The sequence below is a fragment of the Antechinus flavipes genome, chromosome 1 (assembly GCF_016432865.1).
Source record: "Antechinus flavipes isolate AdamAnt ecotype Samford, QLD, Australia chromosome 1, AdamAnt_v2, whole genome shotgun sequence".
NCBI classification, from domain to species: domain Eukaryota; kingdom Metazoa; phylum Chordata; class Mammalia; order Dasyuromorphia; family Dasyuridae; genus Antechinus; species Antechinus flavipes.
In genome coordinates, this window is record NC_067398.1 from 262536102 (window position 1) to 262564067 (window position 27966).

Here is a 27966-nt window from a genome sequence, read left to right on the forward strand (position 1 = left end):
CAAATGCTATTCCTGTGAAACCCCTTGATTTTCCTTTCCAATCCTTTTTGGTCCATTACTCCTAATACTGCATCACCTAAGTAGCAAAAATGAATAACCCCCCAACTATTTTGTGGGAGTATTAGGGAGCTCATTTTTAGCACTCATAAACTTGCAGTTTATTCCCAAATCCAGTAAAAAAGGATAGAAGACTTGTAATTTCACTGGCATATGGGAATCCAAAATGAGGAAAGCCCTCTAATAGAGGGCCAACATCTTCTTGTCTTTTGTTTTTTGTAAGGCATTTGTCTGAAGGCAGGTTTGCAATCAGGTCCTCCTGCCTCCAGGACCAGTGCTCTATCCACTGTGCCATCTAGCTGCCCCAATACTTTCTATTCTTAGATAATTACCTACAGTCCAGCTTCTTAATCTATGATCTGCCACCCTATATGGGATCTCATAGTGAAATTATGATTTATTATCAGTAAATGTTTAATTTGTATACCTATTTTACATACTTATATACCTAAGATCACCTAAAAATTTCTCAAAGGAAGAAGGGTCATGAGTGGAAAAAGTTTAAGAAGCCCTGGTTTAGAGCCCTGAGAGGTTAAGTCAGATCAGGGTCAGGGTTATGTAATTTGTATGTCAGAAGTAAGATCTCAATCCAGATTTGAATCTTCATGCTTTCAAGGTTAGCTCTCTCTGTACACCAGTAGTGAATAGAGGAAGAACTAAAACATGTTACACTAGCTCAGCCCCAATGGTGACTAAGATGACTAAGTGCTGTGTGCTCATGGTCTCAGAATATTCCATAAATGTGCCCCTATTTGCTACCCTTTTCATTATTAGCCAAAGAGATGAGGGTTTGACATGGTACCTAACGTGCCCATTGATGCTCAGCTATGAGAGCAGCAGTGATGGCTGTTTTCTTTTCTATTAGATTATTGATAGAGGAAAGAGACATGGCTGGTAATTATGTCTAATTCTCTCTTCTTATAGTGGAATTTTCAAATTATGATCCTCTGTAACTTTTTAGTATGATTACTGATGTGGACAACACACACACACACGTAACACACATACACACACACAAACTTCTTATATGCCCTCCCAAGACTCCACACATATTTCAGTCTTTTGCAAATAAGGTAGAAATATTTATACTCCCTCCAAAATTGTACCCACCCTTCATTTGCTTATTGTCACAGAGGCACAGGAATTAAATACGCAGAGGAGAGCTCCAGGACACAGGTTAGACTTTGGATTCCTGTGTGTATACTCACAATGTCATGTTTAGTCCAGGATCAGTGGATCCCCACAAACAGTCATCATTGAGATTGCAGAAGTATAATTTTTATTCTCTGTACACATGTATATTACATATGGTTATATACATATTCTTTTACAGCCAGATGAAAAAGTTAGAACCAAAAATTGGTACCAAAGTGACTTTGGGCATAATTCCTGTCATACTGGGAATGCAGCCAAGATCAGATTAAGCAATACTGTACTAGGGACATATCAGGATCCCTCAGGTATAGGTAATAATAGGTAAATAGGAGTTTAGTTAAGGGGATGGATTAAATACGATGCAATTAAACTGGTCTAAATCAGGGATGCTAAGTTGGATCTAAATTGAGGTTCTTAACTTGGGGTCTATTGGTCCCCAACAAGTCTGTGGATAGATTTTTGCGGCATCTATGAATTTGGGTAAAAATTTATTTTTGTTAACCTCTAACTAAAATTTAGTATTTTCAATTATGAATTATGAATTTAAAAAACATAACTCTGAGAAGGGTTCATGACAAAAAAAAAAAGGCTAGAAACTCCTGCTCTAAATTCCTAAGGTATCAGGCCAAATCTTGAAATAAGAAGAAAAAGGCAGTGAGATGTGATTTTGGACCTCCTGGAATGAATTTGGATGTCATCTTATAGTTCATGTCCTCTTACCTCCTTCTTAGTACTGGACAAGTCTTGTATGAACCAGCTGATATATTGTCCCTAGGGGCCCATGACTTGATATTTCTCTGGATTCATAAACAGGATGATTTTTATTTCAGGACTAGATCCTACAGAATTGACAGGAACCTGTGGTGCTTGAATGGTGACTCTTACATGTGGTTTCCATGAGAGAGCCCCAGGAAAGAGGGGTCCAGGAAAGATAGGGAAAGCAAGAGTGCACCAAGGAGGCAAATGAGGACCATCAGTAATCTTAGAAACCTTGGGCTGTGGCGTTGCTGCTTGTGCCAGGTCTGGATGTAATGGTCTACTGAGTCAGCAAAGGCGAACTTCTCCGGAGTGTAGCCGAGCTGGTCACGGGCCTTTCGGATCTGGAAGGTGTGAGTCACAGCGATACTCCACACCTGAGGGGTTAAGAGGCTAGAGGGAGCCGTTGGGAAGAGTGGGATGGAGTGGGAGAAGAGGGAGATATAGTTCAACCCTGTCTGCTAGAAGGTGGTCCTGATGCTGGACAGGCTGAAGTCTCATGCGCTTTTTGTGAAAGTTATCTTTAATTCTGTCCAATTATGAAAAGTTTTGAAACCTTTGTGAGCTAGGAGGTAGAAGGAAGGATCCCTGAAAATACTATTGAGAGAAACAGAGGGAGACACTTCAAGGAGGAACAATTCAGGAAAGAAACCTCAGAGAAACAAAGAGATTTATTGTTTAGTTTTTTCAGGTGTGTTCAATACTTTATGACCCCATTTGGGATTTTCTTGGCAAAAATACCACAGTAGTTTGCCATTTCCTTCTCCAACTCATTTTACAGATGAGGAAACTGAGGCAAAAGCATTAACTTGCTTGCCTAGGGTCAGAGTAAATTTCTGATGTCAGCTTTGAACTCAGAAAGATTGATTTTCCTAACTCCAGGCCTGGTGGTTTATCCACTGAGCTACCTAAGTGCCCACAGAGATGTGTTAATTCAGTGCAATTGCTGTTAAATTTGAGGTAGTTTGGACTCGATGGTCTCAGAAATCTTTCCCAGCTTCATATTCTGACTCAGTATATTGCTATTATCTCCAGGATTTGGCATTTAAAACTCATGAAAGCATGATAAATGTAGAGATATGTCTAGAGGAATTGCACATGTTTAACCCATATTGGATTACTTGCTGTCTAGGGGAGGAGGAAGGTGGGGAAGAAGTGAAATATTTGGAATGTAAGGTTTTGCAAGGGTGAATGTTGAAAACTATCTTTGCATGTATTTTGAAAAATAAAAAGCCATTATAAAAATAAAACCCATACAACCTGTCTGTTTCCTATCTTTCCAGTTTTGTTATATTTCATTTCTCTTCACAAACTCTTATTGAGCTTTATTGGTCTACTTGCTCTTCTTCAATGTGGCATTAATTCTTAATTCTATCCCCATCCCTGGAAGGCTTTCCCTTCCTAGTTCGGTCTTCTTTCAAGGTCACAGCTCAATCTCCCCTTCTGCAAAATGCCTTTTCCTCTATTTATTTCTTCTGCCATTGCCAGTGGCTTCCTTCTGGGGTTATTTTCCATTTATATTGCATATATCTTTTACGAATATAGTTGTTTACATGTTTTCTCTCCCATTAGAATATGGGATCCTTAAAGTCAGGAGTGTTTTTGCCTTTCTATTTCTAGTGTTTACCACAGTACCTGATGCAAAGTAAGCCTTTAATAAGGGTCTGTTTCATTTTAAGCAAGTTACTTATGTCTCTGGGGTGCAATTTCCTTATTTGTAAAAATGGAAAGATTGGGCTGAGTGACCTTTAAAGTCTTTTCCAGTTCTAACTCCTATATTCCAAAAAATAGCTCATGTTTATATAACACTTTATAGTTTATAAAGCATTCTTCTAAAAAAAACCCATTACCTTGGGAAGTAGTAGAGCAAATATTATTTTCCCATTTTCTAGATTATGAAACCAAAGATCAGAATTTGACTTTGCACAGCCAACAAATAATGATTACATGCTGGCTTTACTACTCTCTGGCCATGTTCTTGCAGCCCATCTTTTTAAGGCCTACCTCCTCCATGATGTCTTCCTTGATTATTTACACTGTCATGTGCATGCTGATTTCTCCCTTCTCTTAAGCACTGATAGAATGCCTCCTATCCTGGCACATACTATTCTCCAACTATCACATGTGGCTTTGTCTTGTCCCTCCAACTAGATTGTACATAGAGATTCTGCCATCTTTTATAACTGTCCACAATACCCACAATTAAAAAATATTTGGGGATATGCTTGATTTTATTAAGTAATATTGAAAATCCCTGGCAGTGGGTTAAGGAACGAGGTCAACTGGGGGAGCTTATATTTCCCTGTAAGTTTTGCTTTGCCTATTCTGTTCTACCAACACAAAGGCTTTTTTGAAAGATTACCTTCACATGAAACATATCTAAATTTCCTCTCAGGTAGACAGGAATTGGGCAGCCCACACAAAAATGTCTAGGGGAGGTAGGGAACTCTGAGTTGTTGGTGAATGTGCCAGGGCCATCCCTGGAGTATGGCCATAAATTTTCCCTTTTGACTAAAGGTTCCCCTTATATAGATTTCTGCAATTATGCAGAACTGATTTCTCTCAAGGGCTCTTCTCTATTATCTGGAGCTGGTCTGGTACTCATGTCAAATTCAGGATTTAGGAAATGACAACAGAATTTATGAGACAGACAAGTGGAAAGTGGGGAGCCTATGTTCAAGGCCTACCTCTGAATCCTCATTCTGATTTCTGAACTGGAAACTGATCATGATTACATCTGTTTTTTACTTGTTAATCAACCAATGTTTCCTTATTCTTTGCAATATTTGGTACTATGAGGACAGAAAGGAACGTAAGACATGGTTTTTGCCCTTGAGGAATTTAATATCTCATGAAGAATTAATATTAATTCATCTGCAGTAAAAAAGGACCAATAAAAAGCAAAATTGTATAGTCATATCTGTAGTATTCAGAGAAAAAAGAGAGAAATATGCACTGAAATGGGGAAAGGGCTAGAGTTGCTGAGAACTTCTATGTATTGTACACAGATACCTAAGAAGCCCATAGATAGATTTTATGAAAGTCTGTGAAATTAAGTGGGAAAACATTTTTAAAAGTATATTTCAATATTATTAGATTTCCCTTTGGAATCCTATGTATTTTATTTTATATATTTAAAAACATTATTCTGAAAAAGGGTCCTTAGGCTCTACCAGATTGCCAGAGGCATCCATACACAAAAAGGTTGAGAATCTATGTTTTGAAGCATAAAATTTTATTTAGAGAAAAACTGAGTTTTTATGTCTAACTTGGGATGGGAAGGTAAAGGAAGTAGGAAATGTTTGATTCCTCATCTGAGCCTAAGGTACCAACCTCTATATTGGAGCATTTCTTAGACTTTTTTCCTATTTGGGCCCAGTGGGTTAATGATATTATTTTCTGATGCATCACTTGAGCTCCACTTCTGTCTACATGTACATGGAGCCAACTTTGCAGCTTCTCTGAAACAAAGTCTGTGGACAAACTCTGGATTTTTGGTAGATTATGACCATCTTCTCTCAATTATGACTATCTACTTACCTTCAAGGTCCAGCTTCTTACCTTAGCCTTTCCTGATTTCGCTTTGATAGGAAATGTCTCCCTCTTTAAATCTCTCCATGTATTTTGAGTCCCTCTTTTTGTTATTACAGTTTTTGTAACAATGTACTGGATTCATCCAATTGAGACCTGTTGAAGACCTTAACTTAAAAAGGTTGAGGTCTCCCTTTGCATCCAGGGCCATCTCCCATCTTCCTGATCTATCTCTGGCCACTGGATCCAGATGGCTCTGGAGGGGAAAGCGAGGCAGGTGATCTTGCACAGCCCTCCCTCACTAAAATCCAACTCACTTGCATCTCATGGCATCCCCTCCCTGATGTCATGGTCCTTTTTGGGAAAGATGGACTAAACAACAATAACAAAAAGCTCCATGAGGGCAGAGACTGTTCTTGTAATCTTTGTATCCCCAGAGACTTACATATAATAGATGCTTAATAAATGTGTGTTCGATCAAATTGAATTGTCTCCCTATGAGAAACAAATAGGAATGTTGACTCTGGAGTCAGCTCCATTAAGTAGGACAGGAACATGATATCTCTTGGATGGAAGAATAGGTGATATGTCATAGTTGGTCAGCAGAGGGCACTCACATCCTAGAATAGTACGTATTTTCGTTGAGGAGGGTAAAGAATCATACTTTTAGACATGGAAGAGAATTTAGCCCATCTAATCCAATTGTTTCCTTTTTTTCAAATGAGGAAGCCCACAGAATTAAAGAAACTTACCTAAAGTCATTCAGATATTGAGTGGAAGATCTAGGATTTGAGTTTGGGTGAAATTGGCTGCATTAGAATTAGTGTTTTGTTTCCCTTCTCAGCTGGTGACCACTTCTTAGATATAATGCAGTGGGAAATTCTTTTTCCTTTCCAGGTGTGGTTTGGGCCACTGCCAGATAATGCCATTTCTATTTTCAAAATCCTGTGATTACTTGGACATCAAATTCTGTGCCAGGATGTTGAATAATAATGATAATTTTAGAAATTCCTCCCTGTTGTCTAGCTTTTCCTCTGATGCCTTCCTACCCTATCTGGGAGTATCTTGGACAGTGACCTGCCTGGACTCAAGAGAATTTGTTGAAAATTTATATATTAGGCACCTACTGTTTGCTCAACATCATGCCCAAGGGAAACATATTGAACTTGGTGCTATGAGGATAGTTCTAATTCTAAATCATTGGACACATTGCAGCTAACATGATTTTCCTGTAGGGCTCTATTCCTGTCCATCTCCTATTCAATTAACTCCAGTGGCTTCTAGAATTAAATTTAAACTCTCCTAAACTCGCTTTTAAAAGATTTTAGTATTTGGCCCCAATCTATCTTTCCAGGCTTTTGAGACATCATTCTCTCACTGTGAAATCCAGTTAAATTGTCCTTCTCTCTGTTACTACCTCCTACTATGACACTCCATTTCCCATCTTTTTTTCCGTTTCTTTTCAGGCCATTACCTCTGCCTGAAAACTGCTTCTCTACTTCTTGGAGTCATCCTTCTATACGATAGAGTACTTGAGTATAACTTAAGGACCATCTTCTGCTTGGAGCTTTTCCTCATCTTTCCTCCCAATTGATGGTTCCCCCTCTCCTTAAATACCTTATATTATTAACCTCTCTGTTATTTGTACATTCATTGTACAAAACATTTGTACATCTTTCTATTTGTATGCATCTGTTGTCATTTCTCCTACTACCTGCTTTAGAATGCAAGATTCTTGCTAGTAAAGATTGGTTTCATTCTGTGTCTTTATAAGTCCAGCACCTAGATCATTGCCTGACACATAAGAACTTAATAAATGCCTGATGATCAACTGAAATATTAAGATCACCATGCTTGAAATTAAGGTACTCATGCTCAAGTTGGGAAAGTGAGATTGATCCATAGGAAATAATTAATAAATCATTATTAGCATATAACAAAGCACTAAATTGAAGGGTGCCTTCAACCCAATAAGTAAGATTGCAGCTGAAAGGATGGAAAAGTTTCCAGGGTTAGTGTGGTCCAGGAAGGCTTTATGGAGGAGGTGGCACTTTAGCTGAGCCTTGAAAGATTACATTATTGTCTTTTGGCCAAAAGCCAGTATATTGTATATAATGTAATGGATAAGATTTATATTAGAGGGTATTCCAAGAGGAAGGAACAACATGAACTAAGAGTAGACAGGCTTGGCTGCAGATAAGATAGAACAGAGTGGGAGGCTGTCCTGTGAAGGTCCTTGCTAAAGGACTAGCTAATTTGTGAAACAATCCATCTGCTGTCAGACATTTTGCTTAATTCCTCTCTTCCTTCTTTCTTTTTTAAATTTTTGTTGCAATGCCTGGCACATAAGGTAGGAGAGTGGGAAGCAATATATTCAGAAATGAACAAGAAGTAAAAACCAAAGACATAAATAAAAATAAGATGAGATTTAAAGAATAAGAGCAACCAGATCTTGTCCAACTCTCTTTGGTGTAAGCGTGATCCTGAGCTGACACTATCCCAGGCAATGCTTCCATCAGCCTCTCCAGTATGAGGGCCTTGGGGACAAAGGGATGAGGAATACAGGAGAGAAGAAAAGAGAGTCAGGAAGGGAAAGAATGAGGGAAACCAGCAATCAGAACCTTCGAGACAAGTTCAAGTTTGTTACCTCACTTCGGGTCAGCAGAGGTGGGAAATCACAAATGGGTTTCAGGGCCAGGTGGAGATATTCCATTCCTGAAGCTATAAAAGGCACATTAAGGACAGGAAGTGATTAGACACCACAGCTGGGTATACTATGTTTTAAGTAAATCTAATATTCATAAAACATAAATTGAGGTGATGATTTGCTTTATAAAACATTCCATTTTTTGTATAAAAAATATTCTAGAGGGTCCCTTTAAATGCAGGGTTCCCATAGTGCACTTAAAATATGAACTAATTTCATATTTTCAACTATTTAATTTTCCAGAGTATAGTTATTTTATTAGATGATGTGCAATCTAAATACATCTAGAAAGACAAACTGTAATCACATCTAATTCTAATCTTTTTTTTTTTTTTACATTTTTTGGGTTTCTGCTTAATACAGTTGACTGTTTTTCTGACTTGTAACAGTCCTGGGAAGTGGTGGGGAGAGGGTTAAGGGGATAGAGTGGTGGTGGAGAGGTGTGTGAATTTGAGACAGGAGGAAGCTTCAATTGCCCCCACAGTCATCTGTCAGGAAGGTAGAGACTTCTGTTCATAACTCTGGTTGGGTGCTTACATTGACAGCATATAGACAAAATTAGGATGAAATCAACCAACCAAAAAACACCATTAAAAAAAAATCAGATCTTTTGTTGGAAATTTAGTCCTGAAGAAGAAATGAGAAAATGTACCTCTCTCCCTTCTTTACAGAGGAGAGATGACAGGTGGGGAACACTGCATATGTTCTCCAATTTCATGTGATAGTTAGTTTTGCTAAACTTTTTTCTTTCTTTTTTTATTCTTTGTTACAAGGACAGCTTGTATTTCACCTGCTGGACAAAGCAGAGAAATGATACATTTGGAAATGAAAGTGATATAAAAACAAGTGATCAATAAAAACTAATTTAAAAATGAACTATAGTTGGAAATGGTAAAACCTCATGTGGGAAGCATTTACAACTTTTGACATGAGAATTATTAAAAAATAATTTTAAGGTTATGGAATCTTGTAGATGGGTTCTCTTCCTCCTGGCCATGATAACCCTCCTCTCTCTTTTTCTTTTTTCTTTTCCTCCCCACATAGTCTTCATTATTTACCTGACAAATAAGCCAAGGAAGTTGGAATCTGGATCCATGGCCGGCTGTATCCCATCTTATCAAACTGTAGGGAAATGGGAAAGGGGCACAATGAGTTTAGGGCCCTGCAAGAAATGGAGAGGTGATGGCACTAAAATTCCAGGCCCCTTCTCTCCTTCCCCTTGCTGCATAAAGGACATTTTCTATACTTTCAGTTGAATTGTAAACTGGTCCAGCCATTCTGGAAAACAATTTGGAATTTTGCCCCAAAAGTTACTAAGCTATGTATATTCTTTGACCCAGTGATACCACTATTAGGTCTATACTGCAAAAAGATCAAAGAGAGGAAAGGGATGTATAGATACAAAAATATTTATAGAAACTCTTTTTGTGATGGCAAAGAATGGGAAACTGAGAGAGCATGTCTATCTGTATGAGAATAGCTGAACAAGTTAGGGTATATGAATGTGATAAAATATTATTTTGCTATAAAAAATAAGAGGACAGACTCAGAGAAAATTAAAGACTTGTAAGAACTGATGTAGAGTGAAGTGACTAGATTCAGAGCAACACTATTAAAAACAAATTTGAAATACTTGAGAACTCTGATCAGCTAACCATGATTCCAGAGGACTCATGATGATACATGTTACGTATCTTCTTCCTGAAAGAGAAGTGATGGACTTGGAGTGAAGATTGAGATATACATACTCTTTTGGATATGACCAATGTGGGAAATTTATTTTGCTTGACTATTTGTTTATTTGTAAGAAGAATTTGTTTTCCTTTTTTTCCCTAATGGGGAGGAAAAAATGGGAAGGAAAGAAAGCAGGTAAATTGAAAACAAAAAAGAAAATTTAAATAAAAAAATACAGGACATGCCTCAGACCTGGACGCTTTAGAGTTGCACATAGTCTAAAGTCCTGTGGCCATCCTAAGAGTTTTGATACTAAGGGACTGAGCATATGTTTTAGGTATTATTGTTGTTGTTAATCAGCCATTTTCAGTTTTGCCAATTTTTGTGACCCCATTTTTGAGGTTTCTTGGCAAAGATACTGAAGTAGTTTGTTATTTCCTTCTCCAGCTCATTTTCCAGATGAGACAAACTGAGGCAAAAAGGATTAAGTGACTTGCCCAGGGTCACACAGTCAGATTTGAACTCAGGTCTTTATGACATCAGGTTTGGCTCTCTATCTACCCTGCCCTATTCTAGGTCTAGAAAGGGCAGATAGAAATTAATTTCTTTAAAACAATCAGAATCTTCCAGAATTGCTTTCTCTCCTAAAAGTGGGACATATAAGTGATGAGGTAGGATCATTATTAGCAATAGTAATAAGTCTTAGAATCATAGATCTAGAACTGGAAAGGACTTTAAGGCCTTCTAGTCCAATCTTCTTCTTGTATGGTTGAGGTAGGATCAAAGGTGGGATTTGAACTCAGGCCCTTACTCTAGAGCCAACTATACAACACTGTCTCCCAAAGATTATGTGCCCACCATGTGAAGGCTTTACTTTTTTGAAACTGTCATCATTGTGAATTGCTTTAATATGGTAGGTGACTTTTGTGGAGGCATGGCAACATAGTTGGGAGAAAAATATGATTTCTAAAGTTGGATGTGAACATCTGTTTTCCACATGGTTTCTGTTTTTGGTTTACAGTGGCATTAGAGCATGTAGAAAAATAGGTTCAGGATAAATTGGAGTTCAGGATTGGGAAGAGAAGAGGTCTACGTCTGAATAAACTAAAGAAGTATGCTCCAGGCTCTTAGCAGTAAAAACAGTATATAAAGAAGATCATATTCAACTTCTGAGCTAATTCTTGTAGGGGAAATCCAAGATGGATACGGAAGAAAAAAAGATTCTTATAGACTGTGTTTAAATACCCTTTAAGGAAGAAAAAAAGATTCTTATAGACTGTGGTTAAATACCCTTTAAGGGCAACCCAGGGACAGCACAGTGACACAGGGAGCCCTGATGTCAAATATAAGCCCTAGGGATGGGGGTTGGGAAGAATGTATAATTTCCATACTCTGGGGCATCTGTGAGTGTCTATGGTACCTACCAGAGGGGACATCCATTCAAAGAGGTTAACGCTCTCTCCATCATTGATGTAATATGCTTGACCACTCTGAGACAGAAGAGAGAGATCAGTCAAGTACACAATATGATAGCAGTTCCATTTTCAGAACATATCAGGTGGCTCATATCAGGCCTATTCTGAATTGGTCTCTTGTAGTAGCATTTATTAGAAATGAATAATACTACTTTAAAATTTCTTTAATATTTTCCCTGTTACATTCAAAACAAAATTTTTTACATTTATTTTAAAATTTTTGAGTTCCAGGTTCTCTCCTTATCCCCAACCACAACTAAGAAACCACATGTGAAGTAATGCGAAACATTTCCATAAAAGGTTATTTTTACCTTCTGAATCCAATTCTTCCTGTGCAACAAGAGAACTGTTCAGTTCTGCACACATATATTGTATCTAGGATATACTATAACAAATTTAACATGTATAAGACTGCCTGCCATCTAGGGGAGGGGGTGGAGAGAGGGAAGAGAAAAGTCGGAACAGAAGTGAGTGCAAGAGATAATGTTATAAAAAATTCCCCATGCATATCTTCTGTCAATAAAAAGTTATAATAATAAAAACAAATAAAATAAACTATTAAAAAATAATATAAGATCTTCTTATACATGTTGCTGGAGGGGGAAAAAAGAGAAGGAAGGGAGAAAAAATTTGGAACACAAAATCTTAGAAAAATGAATATTGAAAACTATCTTTACATATATTTAAAAAAAGAAAATACTACTGAGGAAAAAAATGATAAGACCATAAGAAACCTACAAAGTACATGCAAAGATTAAGGAAGAAGTATTATTAATTCCTCTTGGAAATTTGTTTTGTTATGCTCATTTGACTCCCAGTCTATATTACTTTATATTACTACTTATCTTTTATGTATATGCTCTATTACCAAATTTCTTCTTTCATTCTTCTATTGGATAGAAGATATCCAATAAATGTTCCACAATGATTTTTAAAAACCCCTAAGATCCTTGAGGACAGGAACTGTCTTTGCTTTTGTATTTGTATGTGTGTTTAGCATAGTGCCTGGTATATACTGAGTACTTAATAAAAATTTCTTATTCATTTGGAGATAGGGGGCTGTTGGACAAGGTGATTTCTGAGGTTCCCTCCACTGCTCATATTTTATCTTTGTGTAAATGACTTTACTTAACAAAGCCATTCTAAGATCACTGGTGATCTCCTAATTCTTCTTTGCATTCCTTTAAAGTACAACTGAAATTAATCAATAAAAGAAGTATTTATTAAGCATGTGTTAGGCAATGTGCTAGGAATTAAAGATATAAGTAGAAAGAATAAAATGATTCTGTGTTCTTTTTTATAATATTTGTGATGTCAAATTTTTATTTAATATTTTTATTTTCTCCACTTACATGTAAAGCAATTATTTACATTTGGTTTTAGAACTTTGAGTTCCAAATTCTCTCCTTTTCTCCCCATCTCCATCCTCCATTAAGAAAACACAAGTTATACAAAAACAATTATTTGTGATGTTAATTATGTAGCTTTGTGGGGTTTTGATATTTTACCTAATGAATTTTAAATAACATTCAAAAGTATTTGAGAAAATATGTTGCATTTCTATTAAATATCTTAAGCAGCCACTGTCTCCCTAGACCAGGGTTTCTTAAACTTTTTTGAAAGAAATTTTTGCATGAATTGAGAGATATAAGTACATAAAATAGTTATATAATTAAACATTTACTGATAATAAATCATAATTTTGTGACCTTCCCACATTTCATTATTGAGATCCCATATGGAGTCACAAACCACAATTTAAGAAGCTTGGCCCTATCTTGCATAGTCTGATAAATATGGAAATATGTTTAGAAGAATTGCACATGTTTAACCTATATCAGATTGCTTGCTATCTTGGGGAGGAGGGGAGAAGGCAGGAGAGAAGAGAAAAATTTGGAACACAAGGTTTTGCAAAAGTGAAGGTTGAAAACTACCTTTGCATGTATTTGGAAAAATAAAATACTATAAATAAATTTTTTAAAAAAAGAAGCTGGTAGACAAACTTTCTATTCTAACCCAACAATTTATTAACTATTTTTGGGACAAACTTTCTACTTAAGGAGCTTAACTTCTGATGGGAAGGGGAAGGAAAGGGAATAAATATTGTCTAATATGTGACAGACACTGTGTTTTATGAATATTATCCCAATTCATTCTCATAACAACCTTATCAATATTACTTTATAGCCAGCCAGGGACCTAACAAAGGAATGCTCCTACAACTTACTGCGATGTACTTTTTGTTTGCAGTGAGTGCCTCTGCTGCCAGAAGGTGTGCCTGGACCAGGTTCTGCACGTGGACCCAGTTCATTCGTGTCTTGGGATCCCCAAATTTGAAGGTGAATAATCTTTTCCTGATGCTCCCCTGAAAGTGAGAGGGAGAAAGCACATATTTGACTTCTGGAAATATTTGGGTAGCTTAGAATAGGAGAGTCAGGGGACCCTTAGTTCTGTTTACCACAATATGTCCACAAGACATTGCATTGCAGCTAGATTTAATGAACATGCATGTGGAATCCTAAGCAAATACAAAGAGTTCACAATCCAAACAGAAGCTTGTGCAGTTATTTATTTTGGTGAGGCAAGGGGCTTAAGTGGCTTGCTAAGGGACACACTAGCAAGTGTCAAGTGTCTGATACCATATCTGAATTCATGTTCTCCTGACTATGTAGCTTCCCTGAAGCTTGTGATTTGTGAGATTACAACAATGGAAGGAGGAAGAAAAAAGAAATCTCCTAAATGGGAATGGTAGGAGAGAAGGAATCATGAATAATTAAGTTGGTAAAAGCAGAATTTTTTTCCTTTTGGGAATTGCTAAACTCTGAAGATAGGATGGTCTGCTCATCTACAAGAGTCCCAGGTGAAGCAATTTCTCAACCTAGTGCAGACTGACTGGCACCTGTCTTGGCTCCCAAGGACACACAGGAAGGCCACTTTGGGACGCAAACAAATTCTGTCATTGCAAAGTTAGAAGGCTTTTTTTTTTGGGGGGGATGGTCAGCATTGCATGGAATCCTTGACATAATCAGGGCCTTTTGCATATTCTAGGTATGCAATTTATCCAAGACATTTTTCCTGGCTGTCTCTCATGCCTGGAACTCCTTCTCTCAAGTCACTTCTACCTTCTGGCTTCCTTCAGTATTCAACTAAAATGCCATCTTCAAGAAACTTTCCTCAGTCCTTCTTAATGTTACTCCCTTTCTTCTGGGATAATCTCCAATTTAGTCTATGTATACCTTGTTTATATATAGTTGTCTTCTCCATGAGAATGTAAGCTTCTTATTGTTGGTGGAGTTGTGAAATGATCCAGCCATGCTGGAGAACAATTTGGAACTGCCCCCTGGAGCTATAAAACTGTATACCCTTTGATCTAGCAGTATCACTACTACTGGGTCTAAATCCCAAGAAAATCATGAAGGAAAAGGGCCCACATGTGCAAAAATGTTTGTAGCAGCTCTTTTTGTGGTAGCAAAGAATTGGAAAACAAGTAGATGCCCATCAATTGGGAAATGGCTAAATAAATTATGGTATATGAAAGTAATGGAATATTATACTTCTATAAAAATGATGAACAAGCTGATTTTAGAAAGTCCTGGAAAGATTTACATGAACTGATGCTGAACAAGATAAGCAGAACTAAGAATACATTGTGTATAGTAACAATAAAATTGTGCAATGATCAACTATGGAAGATTTGGTTCCTCTTAGCAGTTCAGCAATCCAAGGCAATCCCAATAAACTTTGGATAGAAAATACCATCTGATCCAGAGAGAAAATTATGGAGAATAAATGCTATGTTCACTTTTTTTTCTTTTTCTTGTTATTTTTGCTCTCATGGTTTTTCCCTTATTGTTCTGATTTTTTTTCTGTCAACATGATTCATAAAGCAATGTTATTAAAAGTTAATGTACATGTATAAACAGAAAAAAAAAGAAAAAAAGAATGTAAGTTTCTTGAGTGCAGGAGCTATTTAAAATTTTTTAATTAAGAAAATAATTTTTAAAAATTTAATTTAATTTTTAGAAATATCCTGAGCTTAGCACAGTATCTGGTACCTGGTAGGGTATTTCATAAATGCTTGTTGTTGCTCCATTCTCCACTTACTCCCATGCTGCTAAATGTAGTTACAGAAAGTTCCATATCTGAGCAGACCCTATTTACATCTATTCTCTATTCTCTATTGGGCCTCTTATTCTTAATCCTTTAATTCTTCAATCTTTTAATTTAGCCTATAATTTTTTTCTTCCCTCGTTTTCATCAGAGAATGTTACAAATTTTCTCCCAATAATAGATAACCATCTCCTCCACAAAATCCTCTCTGACTCTTCTTTTTCCCTAGCTAATAATGCACTATTCTTCCTCCAATTTCTCATAGCACTTGGAGAAAAACTGTCCTTTGTGCTTATCCAGTTTTCCTTCTATCGTAGTTATTTGTGTTCTTGTTCCAGTAGCTACTTATTAGGGCGGCTAGGTGGTGCAGTGGAAAGTGCAAGTTCAAATCCTGCCTCAGACACTAGCTGTGTCCAAATTGCTAATCTTATTTGCCTCAGTTTCCTCATCTGCAAAATTAACTGGAGAATGGCAAACTATTCCAGTCAGTATCTTTACCAAGAAAACCACAAATAGGGTCACAAAAAATTGGACATGATTAATCACCAAATTTCCTATTATCTATCAGATCAAACATGCCAAAATTCCTTTGGCATTTACAGCCCTTCGTAACTTAGACCCTTCCTAGCTTTCTAGCAACATTTTTTGTATTCTATGCAGTTGGTGATCCAGCCATATAACTACCTAGTTATAGTTCTTTGAATATGACATTCAATCTCCCACCTGTATGTCTTTACACTAGCTGTCTGCCATGCTCACAATGCTCTGAGCCTTTATCTCCTTTTAGATTTTCTGGCTTTCTTCAAGATTGAGTTCAGATTTTATTGTCTGCAGGATTTCTACATTTCCTACATTCTATCAAATACTATCTTTTGCTTTTCTTTGTACCCTCAGTGCCAGTAGGCACTTAATAATTGCTTATCGACTTATTTCTCTCCCTTTTAGATTACCTTCAACTATTCTTGCATGTGTCTAGTTATTTATATATCATCTACCCCATTACGTGAACTTCTTCACGGCAGGGACTGGTATTTTCTTTGGCATTTCTTTGTATTGGTAATGCTGTGCTTACCTAGTTAGTAGGTGCTTGATGTTTGTTGAATTTTACTGGTTTGAGCAAGATGCTTGATTCTGAGTTTACCTTTTGACTCTATTGTAGCTCCTAGCAAGAGTACCTACCGCCACTCGAGGAAGGTGCCTCTGTTCTTCTGGTCCATAGATACCTGGGGGACGAAGGACACATGTTCGAAGAGTACCTCCTCCTGTGGTACAGAGAAGAAGGCATTCAGATAGACCAGAGAATGAGGGAATGGCCATTCAGGAACACATTCCCTCTTGGGAAAGGACTCATCAAAGTGTCCCATTTAAAGATTTCTCATTGACCAAGCTCACTATAGACAGGGTCCTTGTTCTTATAGCCCTTTAAGGAATTGACCTGTAAAGGGGCAGCCTGTTTTGGTCTGTATAGACCAGCGTGTCAGGGAATCTGACCTATTCTTCCATTTGAGCCTGTGGGGACAAGGAAAGTAGTCATACTAGTTCCCATTGATCTTTGAGTGGAAAATGTTTACAAAGGAGGCCCAAGGTCATGGGTTTCCCGTCTCTGTAACTTCATTGTGGCTTATAGCCATCCCCAGCCTCAATCAGCTGTCTTGCCCCTTGTTACAAGGGAGTGAAAATTCATCTGCACAATGAAAAACATAACTCTTAAATATACATCTTTGGCACTGTCATTTTCACAAAAGGGACTAGATTCTTAAATATTGTTTTAATTAAAGAATAATCATAGAAGGGAAAGTACTAGAAAACATAACGAAAATCACTCTGACCTATTCCTAATATTTCATACACTGGCTGAATTCACCCATATGGATTATAGAAGAATTGAATTTTGGAACTGGAAGGGGTCCTGGATATCATGTTCCCACCATCCCCTTCCCTATTTTGAAAATGAGAAATTATTTTAGATGAGACCTTATTTAAGGTCACACAGCTAGATCAAGCCAAGGATAGAACTGTGAGAAATAATTCATTTGGACTCCTACTTTACTCCAATCAATATTAATGTTTGCTGTATTTATATTTATAAAATTGTAAAACATATTTATATTGCTATACACACACACACACACACACACACACACACACACACACACACACGTATTTATCAGTTTCTACAGGAGCAGTGATTATAATTATATTCTGTATATTAGGCCCAGAGTGTGAACTATAGATTTTAAGTTCATTTACTTAATCATAGGAAGCTAACAGGAGGCCCTCTACCCTTGTTTTTCCTTCTTATGATGATGAAGCCCAGTGTGACGGAGGTGGCTCAATAGCATGAAAAGTCCCCCAACTTATTTTTGTATCTCTGGGCTATTCTCTTTTGCCCAATGTGAGGAGGTGACGCTCTTAGGACCATTTAATAGAGATACCCATGCTTTGCCCCACTGGCGACACCCCCTTTTCTCCCCCCCCCACCTGCTGACATACCAAACTGATGCATCATTTTTTGGACAGTAAAGCAAAATTTACCAACCAATGGGGTTTTGTATAGCCTCTTTAAAATGTTCAGGTATCAAATCTGGTATCAAACCTTATAAAAATCAGGCCCTGGCAGAAGGGAGCATCTCAGATTGTGAGGAAGATCTGAGATCCACTTCTTTAGAAGGGAGGGACCCTTCAATAAAGAACCATTGGTTCAGAGGTCTGTCTCAGTGGCTTATGTTGCAGCTTGCACAATTTGAATCTTCACAGCATCTAGCTTTCTCAGAGACAATCACCCAGAAAGTGATCCAAGTGAGCACCTGAAAGTTCCTGTCCTTGGAGCACAGGTAGTCACAAAGCATCAGGTAAGATTTTCTAAAGAACCAGCCGTCAAATGGGTCAGATAGGGCCAAGCTTTGATAGGTGCTGCTCCTTCTGGAAAAGGCCAGATGTAGAAACCATTCTGGGTGACCCCAGGAGCTGCATCCCTGGTTAGTGATTAGATAAGGAGGCTTCTTTCTGTAAATGGCTCATGTCTAATTTTAAACTCCAGGTCACCTGGGCAGAGGGATTAGGTTGCAGTTTATATTCATTGTTGGGGAGCTTGCTGCCCAGGTAAGTGGACAGCCTGGTAGAGTATACATGACTCTCTTTAACATGGAAAACTCAGGGGATGCTCTGATAAATAATTCTAAGCAGGAGGATCAGGTGTCTGCCACAGAAGCTGCTGAGCTGAAGAGGGAGGTATGAGCCAGAAGCCACCTTTGCTTAGGCAGGAGAATAATCCTTCAATAGCAAAGCTAGATTTAAAAAATGAGATCTGTAACTGAGAGTGGAGGAATATCCTGGGATCAGGAGAAGGAGCCAGCACTTTCTTTCATTGGCCAGTGAAGTTGGAATTGCCCAAATCCATCATCACCCCTAAAATTTTTACTCTTCTTTCACTGAAATAGTGGTTTGGGGGAAGGGAAGATGCAGTCAACTGCTTGCTGCATTGCAACACACACAGACACAGACACAGACACAGACACACAGACACACACACACACACACACACTTGACATTTGTAATTTTGCAAAGCAGTGTCACATTCATTATTTTGGCTGATATTCTTTTGGAGGATGGGGGTGAAATTTAGGATTTATCATTTAGAGCCGAAAATAGTTCTCAGAACCATAATATAATTCTAAATACTCCAGTTAGGAAGGATGCTGATAAACTGGGGGTCCAGAGGGCAAAGTGAATGGTGAAGGGTTTTGAGCACAATCAGTATGAGAATCATTTGAAAAGTAAGGGGGTTTTAAGTCTAGAAAAGAGAAGACTCAGAAGGGACAGAGAAGCTGTCATGTTTGGAACTGGAGGCACAACCATGGGGGGAAACTAAAAAGATGCAAGTTGAGGCTTGAAATAAGGAAGGAAAAAAACCTTTCTAGCAAAGTGTCCAAAAGTGGAATGGGCTTCCTTGTGGGTTAGGAGGAGTCTTCAATCAAAACCTGGATGATAGTGCACTTTTCTCAGTGTAGTGGTAGTGATTCTTTTTGGCATATGGTTTGGATCAGATGAACTCAGGGCTCCCTTTCAACTCTGAAAAGCAAACTGAGAACATTTCTGGGGCAGTTCACTCCCCATGTCTTCTGGTGCCTTCCTCTTTCTATCTCCACATAAACACTGTGCCTTGTCCCCATCATACCAGGGAGTGGGGTTCCATTGCATGTGAGGATCATCTGGTCTGCGATGGCTTTGGTCCGTGAATAGTGGTCAATGTGCTGAAGCAAGAAGAAAAAAGCCACAGAGGAGGTCAAGAACCAGGGCTGTCTTTTTCCATTAATATCCTCACCTGTCACTGTGTTTATTGCTCACATACTGGGACTGCTCTCTAGGGAGTCTATGGTAAAGAGGCGCCTGCAGCTCAGGATATGAAATAACACCTCTTTGGGATGTGACTGAATCTTCTACTCCCCCCATATTTTATTCTCATTTTCTAGCATACTATTTGGGGGCACCCCTTGTATATGAACCGTTTGAGGGTTTTTACCTACCTTCCCAATCTGTTTAGGTTATTCTGGGACACTGGGGCTTTTTTACAGCATTGGGAGAATGGATAAACCAATTCTTTAAATCCTTCATGATTCACATTTACATAATATTTCAAAGTTTATAAAATTATTTTGGTTTTTGCCTCACTTCCCAGTCTGACCAGGTTGTGCCAAATTAAGGAGATAGTTGAAATTTCCATTTCCATTTTCTTAATAATTTACCTGTATATAGCATTTTATAGTTTATAATGTGATTTTTAAAAAGCAATCTTATGAGGTAGCTAGTATTTAACAGATGAAGAAATCAAGAATCAGAGATTTAGGCTATGCATTCAGTAGGAAGTAACTTAGGCTTCCTACCTCCAAGATTACATTGCTACTCAATTCAATTAAACAAAAATGTATAAAAACTACAAGCAAAGCACTGTGGGTAGAAAGACAAAAACCAAGCTTTCCCTTTCCTCCAGGAGATTTCATTCTGCTGAAAGAATATAATACATATATAAGTAAATATTATAAAATTAGAAAGGACTAATATCTAAGGGGATCAGGAAGATCTCACAGAAGATGAGAGTACCTGAGCTGAGCCTTAACGGAAGAAAAGTATTCCGACAGGCAGAGATAAATGCGGAGTACCTTTCTGGCATAGGGGACACTTTATGCATGGAAGGAGAAGAAATGGTTGTTCAGGATCTTTTTAACTGGAACAAAGTACATTAAAGGGAGTTATGAGACTGGAAAAGTAGACTGGAGCTAGATTATGAAGGGCCTTAAATGGCTGGCTGAGGAATTCATATTTTATGCTAGAGACAACAAGTAGTCACTGAAAATTCCTTGAGTAATGGAGTGACATGATTACACTTGTGCTTCAAGAAAGTTATTTTGGCAGTTTTGTGAAAGATGGATTAGAAAAAATAAAATCAGAATAAGACAAATTAGGAGACTAATTTAAGCAAAAGGTAAAGAGGGTCTGAGCTAAAGTGGTAGCCATTTGTATGAAGAGAAAGGGAAATATTTGAAAAGTGTTACAAAGATAGAATGGCAGCTAGGTGTGCAGTGGATAGAGCACTGACCCTGAAGTCAGGAGGACCTGAATTCAAATCTGTCTCAGACACTTAATACTTCCTAGCTGTGTGACCCTGGTCACTTATCCCCAGTTGCCTCAGCCCCTTCTTCCCCTCCCCCCACAAAAAGATAGAATTAATAGGACCTTGCAGCTGGGATTGCATATGGGAATGAGAAAAGAAAGAACTGGACGAGGAGAAAGTGGAGAAGAGGAAAGTAAGAGGAGAAAGAGGAATTTTCATTATAGATTCGTAGTTAATTAAGTCTCACTGTAATTCACTCATATCTGCAGACAAGAATCAGCACTTATGTTTCATATACAGTAAAAAAAAAAAAAAGATTCAGAGACATCACTAACTCCTGAAAGTGAGAGAGTCAATTTGCTAGGCAGTGGTGAGGTAGACGAGGAGGATGAAGTAAAGAGGGAATAAATCTGATAGATCCCAGTACAATGACAGATCCATACAGGTAATTCACTCCTTAAGTGGGTCAGGGAGCTAAACAAGGCTCTAATTGCTCAGGATCATATACAATTTGGGGTAGCAGTTTCTTTCCTTGCAATTGACCTGCAGTTGTGAGTCAATTCACAACCCTAATTGTTGTTCCTCCAAAAGTTCCTAGATTTTCATTGTCCATTATCCTCCAGGCCCAACTGAAAAAGTTGGAAAAAAATTAAACTTCTCATCAGTAACCTTGTTGATGAGGGGCTACGTTTATATCTCGTGAGAGATTCCAGAGTTATAGTTTATTTCTAGACCAAGGACTGAGGCAGCAGCAAACACCTGAATCTATTTCTCTGAGATTCATGGATTATAACTTCTGATTTAAGAATAAGTTTTAGAGTGAGGGGCGTATGTGCTTCACACAGTTCAAGGTCCTATATTTCTTCACAGAGATGAATCCTGTGTCATAATATTGTATTCATCAATTAATTAAGTGTATATTTATAAAGCATCTACAATATGCCAGACATTGTCCTAGGCACTGGGGTCACCAAGAAACTAAGCAATCAGTAAACATTCATTAAAGACTTACTCTGTGCCAGGCATTATGTTAAGCACTGGGCAAAAGAGACAATTCCTAACTTCAAGGAGTCTATAATCTAATAGGGGAGACAATATGAAAACAGATGTGTGTGTGTGTGTGTGTGTGTGTGTATAAAATATATTTCTATATATATATATGGAGAGAGAGCTATTAAAAGGATAAATAGAAAGTAATCAATAGAGGGAAGGCACTAGAATTAAGAGAGGCTTCTAATTAAAAATGCGATTTTAGTTGGGATTTAAAGCACATCAGTAGACAGAGTAGAGGAAGAAGATTGTTTCAGGCAAAGAGTAAGAACTAGATTAAAGCTTTGAATCAAGAAATGGAATGTCTTTACAGAACAGCCAAGAAGGCAATGTCACTGGAATGAAGAGCATGTACAAGAATAAGGTGTAAGAAGACTGAAAAGTTTGGATGGGGTTAGGTTATGAAGGCTTTGAATGCACAGCATTTTGTATTTACTCTCCTTTCCTCTCTCCCTCCCTCCCTTCCTCCCTTTCCTTCCTTCCTTCCTTCCTTCCTTCCTTCCTTCCTTCCTTCCTTCCTTCCTTCCTTCTTCCTTCCTTCCTTCCTTCCTTCCTTCCTTCCTTCTTTCCAAAAATCCTCAAATGGTTGCTATTTTCTTCTCCAGCTCATTTTTACAAATGAGGAAACTAAAGCAAACAGGGTTCTATGACTTGGCCAAGGTCACACAGCTAATAAGTGTCTGGGGCTGGATTTGAACTCATCTTACCAACTCCAGTCCTGGGGCTCTATCTACTTTGTCACCTACCTGGTCCTAATTATTCAGCTTCAAACATGATAAGATGGGTGAGAGAGTAGGCAAGGGAACGAAATTTGCATTATTTTAAATAGAATAGTATGTTTACCCCTTCCCCAATTTAGTCCTCTAATCCCCAAAAATCTGATACCTTTTCAAGTGGGAAATATGGCACAGAGTCTTCATCGCCTTGCTCAATGGGCTTTCCTCCAAATGCAACATTGACAGTGCTGGTGTAGACAAGCCTTGGAATTTGCCGTTTGATGCAGACTATCCACACAAACATATACATGCAAAACAAAAGTGTAAATATACAAGCATATACAAAAGTACACACACACACACACACACAAGACATGGTGTGAGTAAGGAATTGCCTGTGACAGTCAGGAAAATTCCCTTAAAAAGAGACCACCTCTCCTTACTATTAATACCTTCTCTTCTGAACTCAGCTCATCATTGTTCTCCTCAGGCACAGGAAGATGGCTGGGAGCACTAATAAAACTGGGATCCTCTGATTAGGGGTTTCATTTGCTTATGTGGCAAAATGTACCTGAGGGTGCACTTTGCCCCTACCAAGAAAAGAATGCTAAATGAACCCTCTTTGGGTACTTGGTGGATTCAAACTATTTCATAGCATTAAAAACTACTGTATAGCCTTAGAAACAGAGGCTTTTCAGGAATAATTATAACACAGAGCATTTATTTGGTGCTTTATGTTAACAAAGTAGTCTGCAAATAGTATTGCACTTGACAGCTTTACTATTATTATACCCATTTTGCAGATAAGGAAATGAGACTGAAAAATGACTTGAAGAGTTACTTGAAGAAGGGGCAGAATTTGAATTTGGGTTTTTCTGATTCTATGTTAAGGGATCTAACTACTGAAAAACACTCCAGATATAAAAAAATAATGAAGCCCAGAGGCTCCCAGGCCCAAATATTGAGGAGGGTCCTTCATAATTCATTCCTTTTATTTTTCAGTAGTTTCTATTCCTCCCATTCCTAGGATTCAGCATCTACTTTGGAGGCTAGAAACACTTTAAAGTGGTTGTAATCTGAGGCTGAATAAGTATCCCTGGGGCCCCAGAATCCTCCTTTCTTTTCTTCCCCATCCCTACTCCCCCTCTTTCTGCCACTTCTGAATTTAAGGCTGTGGACATGGCAACCATACTCTCAGCATGACCTCAGGATGGCAGAACTCACATTGACCACTCACTGGTAGGTCCAGTTTGTAGTCAGACAGAGAGAAAGAGGGAAATGTTCCAGAACGGGCCATCCCAGACAAGAGAATAGGGGATCTCCCACCCCCACTTTCTGGAGGCTGGGTCAGGTTCTCCCCAAGTCAGTGGGAATTTTGCCTGCAGGGTTCCCAGTTCAGCTCCCCCAGGTGCTCACATAGGGTCTGTGGTCAGCACATAGTTCCTCCCAAAGAGAAAAGAGGAGAGAAAGGGAAAGATTAGGACACAGCACAGCAGTTTTGCAGATTCAGGTCACAGCACTAGGGAGTGGGCAGCTGAGCTCCTACCGTCAATCACTATTTTAGTTCCGCCAATGTTTACAGATTCAATCTGTTCTTTGTGCAGCTACAAGAAGAAGATGGGAGGAAAGTTGCTGAGTCTCCCCCGTACATGCTGGATGCTGAGGTAGCTGATTCAGACCCTAAGGTTAGGGCGGGCGCCCGAGTGTGTGTGTGTGTGTGTGTGTGTGCGCTGATAGGGTTGGGAATATATACAGCCTGGGAAGGCCATTGGATCAGAGGATTATAGAAGCAGAAGACATGGAATCCAGGTCCTTCCTTCCTTCCAATTTTACAAATGAGGAAACTGAGGAAAATTAAGAAATTTGTCCATTTATCACACGGATGGGATTTAAATCTCAGTCCTATTGAGAGGCAATAAATTTGAGTCCATAGGTCACTCTGGGTCAGGCCTGAACCAGATTAAAATACCATGTGTGTGTATGTGTGTGTATATATAGTTGTATGTATGTGTGCGGCAATTGGGGATAAGTGACTTGCCTAGGGTTGCACAGCTAGGAAGTGTCTGAAGCCAGATTTGAACTCAGGTCCTCCTGACTTAAGGGCTGGTGCTCTAACCACTGTACTACTTAGCTGTCTCGGTTGGGACATATTTAACAATACCAATACAAATGTAATACAACATAGATGATCTCGATTTGTGATTTTCTAAGTCACTAGTATTGCAGGGATCTCGTTCCATTTAAGTTTGACAACCCTGGTGTAGTCGATGGGGTACAGGCAGTTTCTGAAAGATCAGAGTTAAAATCCTACCCCCAACATTTACTAGTTGTGTTACTCTTGGCCTTTCTGTGCCTCAGTTTCTTCATCTGAGAGGAATGGATCTGATGGCCTTTAAGGTGCCTTCTAGTTCTAAATGTGTGATCCTAAGACGTCGATGTTGTTTCCTACACCAACCCCATCATTACTATATTTTTGGTTTTAAGAAGATAAAGAGTTAAAAGAAGGGAGGGTTCTGTAGTCCATGGCTGGCAACTAATAACCCTTACTCCCTGCTCCCATAGGCAGAATCAGGGGTTCTCACATGTCTTCCCCCCTTCCAAATGTCTTCTCTTTCTCTCAGTTCTAAGCCTTATTCTTAGGAAAACTGGGAAAACACCAACAAAAGTTCCCCAATCCATCCTTTGTAGGTAGGACAGGGACAAGTTAAGCATGGAGATGTGGGACTCTTCCTTTATGCTATGATTGATTCTCAACCATAGCTTCTTCTCAAATTTAGTCTCAGGACTTCTCATTCATCCCAGTTAGTTCACTGAAAGAGGTGAGATACAAAGGCAGGGAGAAACTCATTCACTGGATGTGGGATTAGTATTCCTTCAAAATAGTCTTTAACACTGGAAGTTAGTCCCCTTGAGAAAGCCCATGACCCGTGACTCCTTCTAAGTCACTCCAAGATCCCTAAGCCAAGGAGGACTGAAATCTTGGCTTCTTTCTGGACCCTCTCCAGAAGCTCTGAATATGTTTGATTGACATTTCCCTTCTGTCATGTTTCTGCTTCCATCTGTTTGTGACCCACGTGTGTGTGGATCAGAGATAAAGAGACTAAGAGAAGAACCACAAGGAAGGGAAAATAAGAGAAAGTGGGGGGGAAGAGGAGAAAAGAGAGGGGGGGAGAAAGAGAGAGAGACATGCAGAGACAGAGACACACAGAGAGAGACACAGAGACAGAAAGAGAGACAGAGAAGGGGGGAGGGAGGGAAGGAGGGAGGGAGAGAGACAGAGAGAGAGAAACAAGGGGAAGAACTAAAAGGAGAAAGCACATATGGGGAATGGGAGACAAATTAGTAGATTGAAATTCTGTGAAGTTCTTGTCTCATTCCTGTCTACATCCTTGGTACTTACCACAGTGCCTCAAATACAGTAGGCACTTTTTCAATTGGGATTTGGGGGTGGGGGCCTGGATTATTCAGTTTTTGTTAAATTAATTCTTTCATCCTTAGAAAGCAGATACTTCGTAGAAATTAATTTTTTCCTTTAAATTTTTGCCCCCTTCCCCCTCAACAAAACAAAACAACTACAAAGAGAGAAGCTCCCTCATCACTTCTTGTTAATCATGGTGTCTGTAGCCATCATCTCCCTGACCAACATGGACCAGGGCTGAGGTCCTGGGAGTAGGGAAGAAGGGTGGGGTTTGATCACACCTTTTCAGCACCTGACATTCCATAGGAAGCCACATGAAAAACACAGTCAACTCCTTCACAGGCTTGATATAGGGCCTCCCCATCCCGGATGTCAGCCTGGAAAACAGAATGAGAGAAGCTGGGGGAGAGGTGGAAGAAACACACAGAGTTCTTGACTGGGACCCCAGTTTCTCCCCCAGTTCAGGTTTTCACCCTGAGATAGACAAAGACTTCCTTGTTTAAGAAACATTGTCTTACTAGCTAAGCAAGAATGCTTTTTAAAATCTGTGACTGTCATGAAGAATCTTGATCTTTTGGATTTATGAATTATCACTCAATTTTCCTTGCTTTCATATTGTCCCCAAACTCTCTTCCCCCAACTTAGCTTAATTCCCATGGATTAAAAATTCCCCATTTGACCAACTTCTTTCCCCAACTGCATAAAATAAACCAAAAACACCCTTTCCCTCCCAATAGAAGTGTAATTGTCTGTCTGGGTGCACTTGTCTCTTCTGCAAAGGTAATCCCAGTCATACCTGGATAAATGCAACTCCTTTGGGTAGCTCCCATTTAGGATGCTGGATGTCAAGCAAAACCACTGAGACTCCTTTCCGGACAAGACTGGAGCCCAGACTAAACCCAAAGTAGCCACCACCTCCTGTCACCAGGGCCTTCTGGCTGGAGGGACATGGGGAGTTTGCCTGCTCCTTGGGTTTGCTGTTGGGAGCCTGGGCTTGAGGTGGTTTGTCCTGAAGTGCCTGGGCTTGGGGTGCTTGGCCCGGAGGAGCCTGGCTCTGGGGTGTTTGGCTTTGAGGTACCTGGCCCTTATGAGCCTGGCCCTGGGGTGCCTGGGCTTGAAGTGCTTGGCCCTGAGGAGCTTGGCCCTGGGGTGTCTTGGCTTGGGGTGCTTGGCTCTGAGGAGCCTGGCCCTGGGGTGTCTGGGCTTGGGGTACTTGGCCCTGAGGAGCCTGGTCCTGGAGTGTCTGGGCTTGGGGTGCTTGGCTTTGGGGTACCTTGCCCTGAGAAGCCTGGTCTTGGAGTGCCTGGGCTTGGAGTACTTGGCTCTGGGATGCCTTGCCTTGAGGAGCCTGGCCCTGGGGTGTCTGGGCTTGGAGTGCTTGGCTCTGGGGTACCTTGCCCTGAGGTGCCTGGGCTTGGGGTGCTGTCAGGCTATCAGATTTGGGTTGAGCCATGTTTGGAAGGGAGGCCCTTGGCCCTTCCCCTGCTGTCTAGGCCTGGCAGACGGGGAAGCTTTTCTCCCCTAAGTGGCAGCTCTGCAAAGGTGTGGGGAAGAGCTTGTGGGGTTAAATTTCATCTTCTAAAGTCCCATTTAGGTCACTGCCTCCTGTGTTACCTGTGAACAAATTCCACAATAACAACACCAAATTACACCCCTCCAAAACAACAACAACAATCATTATTAAGAAAGAAATTAGTTAACTGAAC

At 39.2% G+C, this 27966-nt stretch overlaps 1 protein-coding gene and 1 long non-coding RNA gene across 2 annotated transcripts in view; one reads left to right on the plus strand and one right to left on the minus strand.

Moving 5' to 3' along the window:
- Positions 1–27966, plus strand: part of LOC127564594 (uncharacterized) — a 45119-nt gene that overhangs the window by 7809 nt on the left and 9344 nt on the right. The window contains exon 2 of the long non-coding RNA XR_007954313.1: positions 13606–13694. This is a non-coding gene — a long non-coding RNA (uncharacterized LOC127564594). The remainder of the gene's footprint in view (positions 1–13605; positions 13695–27966) is intronic.
- Positions 1314–27868, minus strand: SDR42E2 (short chain dehydrogenase/reductase family 42E, member 2). The gene is made up of 11 exons (XM_052001223.1): positions 27057–27868; positions 26542–26637; positions 24389–24446; positions 23012–23130; positions 19643–19718; positions 16645–16727; positions 13583–13720; positions 11305–11370; positions 9265–9328; positions 8147–8220; positions 1314–2345 (listed from the first exon to the last, which is right to left on the minus strand). Exons 1-11 carry the CDS (start codon positions 27711–27713, stop codon positions 2094–2096), a joined length of 1683 nt encoding a protein of 560 aa, XP_051857183.1. The 5' UTR covers positions 27714–27868; the 3' UTR covers positions 1314–2093.